The 10008-nt window shown below is 54.2% G+C and overlaps 1 protein-coding gene across 1 annotated transcript; it reads right to left on the reverse strand.

The window, feature by feature from the left end:
- Window positions 1-9600: 9600 nt before the first annotated feature.
- On the reverse strand, window positions 9601-9750 carry LOC122421914 (60S ribosomal protein L39-like). Its single transcript, XM_043438095.1, has one exon. The coding sequence runs from the start codon at window positions 9748-9750 to the stop codon at window positions 9601-9603; it is 150 nt and encodes a 49-aa protein (XP_043294030.1).
- Between the last annotated feature and the right edge of the window lie 258 nt (window positions 9751-10008).

Consider the following 10008-nt stretch of genomic DNA (forward strand, 5'->3'; position numbering starts at 1 on the left):
TTTTTAAGCCCCAATGCATTTCTTTTCACGTGGCCCCGGTGTTGCTAGTTTGTGTTAATTGGACCACGGCATGGAGGGACCAGGCTTTATTTCATGCAAAATGCGCGTGGGGCACCTTTGTGTGAAAAAGGCTTGCCTGAAAACCACCCAGCTCAGGCTTAGGAGGGTCTCAAGGCACGAGTGGTTCCTGGCCCACGAAGACCACTGTAGCTGCCCCGGCTTCCACCTGGCAACCTGCTACCTGATGCCCCCCTTCTGAGGGGTCATCTGCACACAGAGGTCATTCCCGGTAAACTTTAACCCCTCGAGGCCTGGGCCACGTCTATCATCTTTGCCACCCTGGTGTCTGGCACCAAGTGGGTGCTTATTGAATGCCAGTTGTCTTCCTGTTAGAACCCCACTTTCTTCCTACCTCTAGAAGTCTCTGTCCCTCCAGGAACCCCACACTCCACTGGAAGCTCTGTTTAGCACGGTGTCTGTGGCTCTGCCCCTGGGGACCCAGCCTGCTGAAACTCTGCACAAACAGACCCTTGGGGGCAGCTCTCAGGATGCTGGATTCAGGGACTTCCCTGGTGGTCCAGTGGCTAGGATTCCACACTCCCAATACAGAGGGCCTGGGTTCAATCCCTGGTTGGGGAACTAAAATCCCACATGCCACCCAGCATGGCCAAAAAAAAAAAAAAAAAAATTTGAACTTGCACTATGGCATATTAAGCAATATTAAAAAAAAAAAAAAAAAAAAGAATGCTGGGTGCAAGTCCCTGGTCCCATGAACACAGAGCAGGGAGCTGGAGCTTTTTGTAAAAGGGGGTTAGAAAGAAACCTGGGGATATCTCCCTCAGCCCCTGCTTTGGCCTCTGGAATGTTCTGGGTTTGAGAACATCAGTGAAGGGAGACATGAGAGAAGCAAGTGGGCAGAGAGGGGAGCAGGGATCAGGGTCTGCAGTGTGGCGTCACATCCCTTCGGGGGCCTCTGTGAGTGGGACTCCCAGACCGTTCTTCAATCTCCTTCCTTCTTGGACAACCTCTGCTGGCCGTGACATCCTCGTCCCTGTGGACAAGGCTCAACTCCTTCTCCAGTTGCCAGGTTCCCTCTGGTCCAGCCAACTTTGCCGCCCGACTCTGCTCTGGCCCCAACATTTGGGGGGCATCAGGGAGGGGGACCTGGGGCACTGCACAGCCACAGCTGGGGCAGAGCTGATTTTTCTGCGTGTCTGGGTGGCCCTGGGGGATGTCCAGGGGAGGGGGCTGTGGCCAGGCAGGGAGTGGGCGGGGCTGGGACAGCATCTCTCCTTCCAAGGACGAGAAGGACAGGAGAGGGGAACACCTGGGCCTTGCCTGGAGCCCACGGAGGCGGCTCAGGGCTATTCTCTCCAGCAATGGCTGTCCTCAGAAGCAGAGGAAGGAATCTGAATAAAAAGGAGCGGCAAGGAGAGAGTTGCCCACACCCCTCCCCACTACCACCACTGTTTCCAGGCGACACGCGGTCTGTCGCGGTCGCTGTCATACAAACCCTCTTCCCGTAAGATGGCGGGTCCCATGGGGAGAAGGGGTGAAGTGGAATATTTTATCAGCCGTGTACATATGTAAGCAGAAGTGGGGCTGAAAAGCAAAAGCTCATTTCCCTGAATAGGGGGGTGGGGGGCGGGGGTGGAGAGGGCTGGCGGGGTGGCTGGGAGGGACTTATCTCCAAGAGGTCAACAACCAGAACACGGGTGCGACCATGGTTTTTACTCTCCGCGTTGTCAGCTCAGAAAACCTTACCACTGTGGGCTGTTCTGGGGGTGAAGTTTAAAAGGCATCTTGTCTTTGTATGAAAAATAAGAATCTGATATAGATAGAAAAGGTGAAAGAAGGAAAAAAAAAAAAAGAGTAAGAAATATTTGAAAACTGAGCCACAACAGGAGGACGATTCTCTGGGAGAGAACAGAGTCGGGTTTCCTGTTCACCGGCCACTTCTCACCCGTGGTTTGACAATAGTTCTGCTCCTGTGGGGAGCAAGCTCTAAGTGCTGGCTTCTTGGCAGTTGATGGTCCAAGTTCATCCTCAGCACCGGTGGGTCAGTGGGGTGCTTGGACACAGAAAATCGGGCATCCCTTGGGGGTCGGAGGAGGCAGGAGGTTGTCTGGGTACATGGAGTGGAAGGTATAATCTCTCCTCTGCTCCGAAAAAAATTAGCTTCTCTCCCCTGCCTTGGTGAGTGCCATCATTCAAGGGTCTAAAGAACTAGGGGGAAAAGATTAAATAATGTCTTGAAATACTTGCTTTGCCCAGGGATTTAGCGTGAAAGTAACCAACCTGACAAATAGTTACCAGCCCCTCTGCTCGGGGTAAGTGACCACTCACACAGCGTGTCGTGAAGGAGTCTGGTTTACTTTATAGCTTAGTCTTTTGTGCTAGTTGGGGACACGAACAGGGAGAGGGCAGAGATCCACAAGCTGGCTGGGAGGCAGGAATGAAGCGTTCTTCTTAGGACGGGTCGTATGGCCATTTCCAAAGAACAGAGCAGAGACATGATCAGATGGGCAGACAGCACAGCCTCCAACAGCTCTGCCCCGACTCAGGCTGGGGTCCGGCTGCCAGCTCATCCAGAAGTTTGTGAGATTATTAAAGTTAAGTGAGGAGGGATGGAGAGCGAGCACGAGAGAGAGACAGGGAGAGAGAGGGAGAGAGAGAGGTGAGAAACACAAGAACCCATCTGGGCAATGCATCACATTGAAATTGCCCCGCATTAAAAATTCACCAGCCAGTGAATTTTCAAGGGATTTGTAGTAATTAGATGACAAAATGCTGGCAAATCTCAGGCTTGCCAAAGATGTTACTCAGGGGTCAAAGACTCGACACTTTCGGCTGGGTAATTTGTAAGTGTCAATCACTCGCTGCCATCAGAGAGAAGGGAGCGATCTAACGGCTGCATTCTAACTAAGTGGAGGCGCGAGCCTTCAGCCGGCCGTCTGCCAGCAAACCCCTAGACCCCGTGGCCGCTCCGGCTCCGGCGCAGACAGCGGCTGCAGCCCCGCCCGGAGGCCCTCTGGCCAACTCAACTTTCCAACTTCTTGTCTGATTGTATTCTCCTTTGTCACTTTCAGAAAGCAGCTTGCCAAGAGTTGGATGGACATCCGTCCTTCACGCAGGGGAAAGGGTCCTGTGGCTGGCTGCCACTGGAGGGTGAAACAACAGGGGGATCTCTGTGCCTAGGTGGGCCCCGGGGCCTCAGTCTTCTCATCTGTGAAGTGGGGGTGAGACTCTCCTGGCAGAGCCATCCCGACTGAAGGAGAAAGAACCTACTGGCTGCTTGCGGAACTGATTCCTTTTCTGGGTATCCATACGCCGTTGTCCCAGATGATGTGCTGGGCTCTGAGGACTTACCAGTGACCGAGAGGACCCATCTGCTCATTGATAGGAAGGAGGGACAAATAATAAATCATCAAAAAGTATGTCTGAGGGTGCTAAGTGCTAGGAAGAAAATGAAACAGTCAGAGCACAGAGCTGGTTGGGTAGTGGTGCTACTTTATACGGTGGAAGGAAAGGCCTCCTGGAGGAAGCAAGGGCAGGGAATGCTCACTAGAGGGGCTGCAAAGTGAAGCCCCAAGGCCCCAGCTGGATGATTCTGTTCTAAGAAATATCGCAAAGCTGGAGACTGGGACAAAGACAGGCAAGGATACGGTGGGGCTAGACTCCTGAAGACTTTGACACTTCGAGGTTCCATGAAGCCAGCCTCAGTGCAGCCGAGCCTGGACAGTCCCTGGTTAAATCTGATTCTGGTTCTAACAGGGAGGAACAGTGTTTGGAGATGCCCGTCCATGGCTGGCGGGCCTGGGCCAACACTTGCTGGGGGATCTCATTTCAGCTGCTCCGGCTGATTGAAAGTGAGTTGCAAAGGGGCCAGTGAGCCGGAAGGTAAGATGATGCTATCAGGACTGTGGCTGGCCTGGGACTGCCTGGACCTAAGATTGGAGACCCTTCTCAAGATAATGGCCCAGAAAGACCCTTCTCTTCCTCACTGCTCCCCCCCATCAGGGTGTTTTTTGAAAAGAGCACTGGCCATAGAGTCAGACAGACCCCAGCCTCTGAAGGCTGACTCTGCAGTGTCTGAATTGTGTAATCCTGGGAAAGGTACTCCATGTCGCTCAGAGCCTCAGTTTCTACATCTGGACAATGGGTACATGACCTCTACTCACACGTTACAGATGGACATTATTCATGAGAACCTGGCTCAGGAGAGGTTCTCAATAGATGTGCTTTCGACTCCAACACGGCTCTGATACACAAAATGATCAGACTCTGGTTGGCCACCTAAAGAGTATCTCTATGAGCAAAAGAAGTCTGCAGCTGAGCCACACTTAGGGGGATGAACCAGGGGACAAACCTCTGCTTTCAAAGAGCTGGAACAGGGTGTCTTTGTAAGGTTTGACGCCTGGTTGGCAAAATAAATGTCCGAAGCGGAATCTATAGGCTGGGAATATTTATGTATTTGGCGAATACTCATAGTGGGTCTGGGGAGGGGCCAGGGCCAGTGTCTGTAAATCACTTTCTCCCTTGAGCTCTTCCTGGTTATTTCACATTTGTTGTTGATGGGGGCAGGGCGCCAGGCTAGGCGTATTTATTCCCTCACCCTCCTCCTTTCCCAGGCCTGGGTCTCCATCCCATCGAGCCTTCGCCGCAGGTTTAACTGGGCTGTGAAACTGCTCAAGGGGAAAATGAGAAACCACCCAGTGTTTCATGGGAGGCAGTGGGCTGGGCTTCCCGAGCCCCGACGGCCGACCCTCACTCTGCCCCCTCCCCAAGGAGTGGGGGAGAAACTGGAAGCTCTGGGACCAGGAGGCAGGTGTCCCGGGCACCCACCGCCTCCACGCCTCCACGCCGAGCTCCCCTGCAGCCTGGAGGCCCGGAGACTCACTTGAGATGCAAATGAAAAGCAGCAGCAGCAGCAAATCGGCTCAGCTATTCCCCAGGGCCCCGCGTGACCATCGCCCATCTTTGCATTTTCGACTGGGGAATTTGAAGCTGACCTGGCGTCTCCTTAGGAATCGATGAGAGTGAACAATGCTGATCGCCCCCTACAGCACTGCCGTTTATTGAGCATTTACTGCACGCCAGCCACTGAGTGAGGTCCCCGGTGAGCTTTGGCTCAGCCGGTCCTCACAAGGACCCAGGGATGGTGGGTGACTGCCGCCTCATCAGTGAGCTGGCCCCCGAGCCCGTGTGAGGGCGTCCCGCCCGCCCACTTCTGGTGTCCTCTGCTTGCTTTGATGGCAGCCCTTCCCTCTGCCTGATTTTATATTACAGGCCCTGCAGGGATGGACCCAGACTTTGTTTGTGACGAAGGCATCTGACCTCTTCACCTCCTCGGGTCACAGAGACTGTGGTTTGTAAACCACCGGTTTGTTGTCCTGAATCAGAGAAACAGCCTCAATCAGAGTGGTGGGGAGGGGCCCAGAGGATGCTGGAAACGTGTCCTGGTTGCTGTCTGGGCAGCAGAGGTGGTGGCTTATGCAGGGCACACAGATTTCCAAAGCCAAAGCTAAGCTCTGGACGACACGGAATGTGTGTGCCCAGCTTCCCTGTCCTTTGCACACTGGGCGCACAGACAAACACACACCCCATCAGAGCTGGGAACATCCCCAGTGTCCCCAGGGCGTGCCCCTGCTCAGCAGTCTCAGTTGCCACAGTCTGAACACAGTCAGCTCCTGCCCAGCCTGCGGGCCCTGAGGGGGGCTATGTCTGCTGCTCTTCTCCATGGACCATGGGGCCTGGCCTGGGGAAAGTGCCAGTCAACCTTCTCTCTCAAAGCCTTCGGCTAGTGGTCTGGGGCTCGTGGATGAATGTCAAGAAGACCCGGCAGGAACACCCCAGCCTCTAAGGAGCCAGGAGACTCCGGGGATGTCCCTGACATAGCCCTGGGCCTCAGTTTTCCCATCTGCAAAATGGGGGGAAAGAGCAGTGCCCGTGGGCCGTGGTGAGGATTCGGTCATCGATCACTGGACTGAACTGTGTCACTGAATCCCCAGGTCCAGGGCTGAGCTCGTGAGGAAAGACAGCTGAGTCATTAGGACCCAGACCTCAGCCCTGAGACTCTGTCACAGGTGTGCCCGGGAGCCTCAGGGTGTCCTCATGCGGGCCGCAGATCACTCAAGTCCTTACTCTGGGTTGACCACCATCCCTGACAGAACCGACTGCCTTTGGAGACAGAACACAGGTTCTTGATGGGAGTCTGAACACCGATGCTGCCCCCACACCCACGGTGAAGAGGGGCGGGAGGGCAGGTGCTGCTTCTGGAACAATTGCATGCTAACAGTTAGGGACTGTGGCACCAATGGGGCAGGACCCCAGGGAAGTAAAGGATGGAGTAGGATGAAGTCTCTGCAGGCCTTCACGAGCTCTGTTTAAAAATTCAAACACGGACTTCCCTGGTGGTCCAGTGGCTAAGACTGTGTGTGCGAAGTCGCTCCAGTCATGTCCAACTCTTTGCAACCCTACGGATCGTGTAGATGCCAGGCACCTCTGCCCCAGGCAAGAACACTGGAGTGGGTTGTTATGCCCTCCTCCAGGGGGTCTTCCCAATCCAGGGATCGAAGCTGCACCTCTTGAGTCTCCTGCCTTGGCAGGTAGGTTCTTTACCACTAGCGCCACCTGGGAAGCCCCAGTGGCTAAGACTCTGCACTCCCAATGCAGGGAGCCTGGATTTGATCCCTGGTCAGGGAATTAGATCCTGCATGCCACAACTAAAGATCTTGCATGCCACAACTAAGACCTGGCACAGCCAAAAATATATATATATAAAATCTAAACACTCCATGTGCAAAAGGAAAAGGGACAGGCTCTGGCTGCCATCAGCCTGGCTGGAGGGAAGATTCCAGCTCACAGGAACAAGCAGGAAGGGAGGCTCAGAGCCTCACCAGGGCTTTCTCAGGTGGGTGGGGCTGTGTTCCCATGTTTGAGAGACAGCAGGCAGAGGCAGACACAGAGGATCAGGGCTGGGTGGGGAATAGCACCTCTTGGAGTCGGCCACCTGCTTCCAGCTCTGGCTCACCTTGGAGCTGTGTGGTCTTGGGCAAGGCAATTAACCTCTCTGGGTTTCTGATTCCTCAACTGGCGATGAGGATGGTGATCACGGTGCCTATCTTGTGAGGATTAAGTAAATATATCCATTGTTAGAGCAGTGGTGCTGATGGTCACTTAGGATGGTAGATGAGCCAAGACCACAGCAGGGGAGGCCGAGGGAAAGAAGGAAGGAAGGATCTTCTCCCACCCACTGTGTGCCAGGGCTTTATATCTCTTTCAACCTACAAATGGGGTCAGGGCTCAGAGAGGTTCAGCGTCCAGCCTGAGTCACACAGCGGGGTAATCACCTACCAAGGCCCACTCACTGAATCCTCCAACGTGGGTGTTCCTGTCATCCCCATTTTACAGAAGAGGAGACTGAGGCACAGAAAGACCAGGCCACCTGGCCCCGAGGTCACAGAGTTTGTTGCAAGCTGTTGAGCTGGGATCCAGCCAGTAGTCTGGCCCTTCCCACTCAGCTGTGCCTGATTCAGATTCACGGACCTTGGGCTGCGGGGAGGGTGGGTGAGCTTGGCGCCCACGGGATGTGGCCACAGCTCCCAGGACCAGGCCTTCCTCACTTGGTGATGAAAGTCTCGGTCCTCCTGAGATGGTCTGCCCCTGGCAACACGGCTCTCCTGGGGTTTCTGGTTGGTCCCTGCGACCATGGTCAGGAGATCCCCAGGAGAGGCTGACCCGGCTCTCAGCTAGGGTCCCCCACCCTCAATGCCTGTCAGCCACCAGCGTGGGTGCTGTCATCTTCGGAAGAGCCCATCCCCTCTCCCCAGCCCCTTTCACGTGCTCTGGGTCCGGGGTCCAGGGCCTGCCCCCAGCTCCCACAGGGTGCTGGCTGCTCTGTAAGGGGCCCCCCTACTCCCCAAGCCATCTGGCAGCCCCTCGGTGCGAGCGGCCACATGTGGACTGCCTTACCGCCTGCAGCCCTGCCATCAGGTCTCCCGATTCTGGTCACATCGTGACCACACCTGCCTGCCGCTGCACGCCATTGCCACTCTCCTTCCCCGGGCCCCGGTTTGGGGTGAAAGCCTTGCTTATTAGTCAATCTGGAGCCCACTTACTGTGAATTACCAGGCCTGATTGATATTCATGAGTGGATACGTCTGAAACCTCAGTCAGCTGCCACGTGACTCTGCCTTGGGGAGGCGGCTGCTCTGAGGACGAGGGGACCTGAGCCACCCCGCACGCAGCAGCGGCCCCCAGCTCACAGCTGTCCTTACCCGGCCGTGGACGGACCGGGAGGTGAAGCAGGACTTTTCAGGCTGGATGGTGGCAGAGAGGAGGGGCCGGGCAGATGGTGGGGAGCAGTCAGATGGTTTCCAGACACTAGGAAGTTCAAGTCTGGCCTCTCGGAGCAGGAACCAGGAGGAACCACTTTACAACACGCCCTCTCTACCCTCCCCCCGCCCGCCCCCCCCAAGATTACCAGCTTCCAAAGGCCAGGGCAGGTGACCTAGGGATTGAATAGGAGCCAGGCTGCAGAGGCTAAACCCCAAACTCCGATTTCAAATTCAAATGTTTCCCAGAGAAAATGGGCTTTGAACGGACTGAGTCTTGGGAACTGGTAAGAACTGGATCTGGGTGTTGAAAGAACCTGGGGGCTTTTTAAAAAATGGGGGGTGGGAACCATGTCCCACACACAGGATGCTCAGGTCGCTGTGGGGAGGGGTCGGCTCCCCTTTGAGGAGGATTGGGATTGAGCCTCCCCCAGCTGGAGGGAATCTCCCAGTGCTGGGGCCCACCCAGCTATGACGATCAGAGGGCAAAGAGCACAGACCCTTCCAGCAGGAGGTTATAAACTCGCTGGTCCACGGACACCTGGGGGCTTGATGAGCTGCACCCGGGTCCCTTGGCGGCACCAATGCTCCTGAAGTGAGAAGACACATCAAGGAGGCCGGACTCACCTGCCTGGCTAGAATTTTCCTGGTTTTGGCAATTTAAAGAGTCTCTGAATGGCCTGCTTCTCCAGAGGCTGGACTAGGGACGACCTTTTTTTTTTCCCCCAAATATGAAAACAGGTATTTATTATAGAACAATTTTTAAAGATTAATTAAAGGCTTTAAACAAAGAAACAAGCAAAAACAGAATTCCACACACTGACATTGACTTGGTAGCATGGAAATACTTCAGCCCAAAGAGGCATGTTCATCTCTGATGAATTTACACATAATAAATTCTCATGACATGATTCCAAAATACATGTATGAACTGATGTGATGTGATTATAAACATAAGCGAATTTAAACCCTGGTATTAGTTTACATGAGTTCAATTTAAGGTCAGTGACTTAGTGGGAACCTCACACTTGCAGACAAGCCCTTGAAAGCTTCCTTTTTTTTTTTCCAACAAAAGCTCTCACATGTTTATCACTAAGCTGAAGCCCTCGTTGAGCAACACCGACAACAGAACCAGCCTTCCCTTCTGTCCCATAAGACGCACCTGCCCGTTCAGACAGTAGTGACGTTCTCTCTACTGTGATGTGATCAGACACAAGTGACCTTGACACCACATACATCGGTGTCACTTCATGTGCGAGGCTCCTTATAGACCCAGCCTGGTTCTTCTCCAATGTCTTCTCTTGGGGTCGTATCTGATTTTATTACCAGTTTTCATTCGAATCCACTGGAGAATGGGATGATTCTGCTTTTGTTTCCTGGCCAGGAATTGCCTGAAAGTCTTGTGAGAAGACATGGTGAGGAGCAAATTCAGCCACACACAGGATGGCTGGGAGGCTTCCCAGGTGGCCAAGTGGTAAAGAATCCACCTGCTGGCACAGGAGATCCTGGTTCAGTCCTTAGGTTGGGAAGATCCCATGGAGGAGGGCATAGCAACCCACTCCAGTATTCTTGCCTGGAGAGTCCCATGGACAGAGGAGCCTGGCGGGCTACAGTCCACGGGGTCGCAAAGAGTCAGACTCAACTGAGCGATTGAGCACAGCGTGGCGGAGAC

The sequence above is a fragment of the Cervus canadensis genome, chromosome 1 (genome assembly GCF_019320065.1).
Source record: "Cervus canadensis isolate Bull #8, Minnesota chromosome 1, ASM1932006v1, whole genome shotgun sequence".
Lineage (NCBI taxonomy): Eukaryota > Metazoa > Chordata > Mammalia > Artiodactyla > Cervidae > Cervus > Cervus canadensis.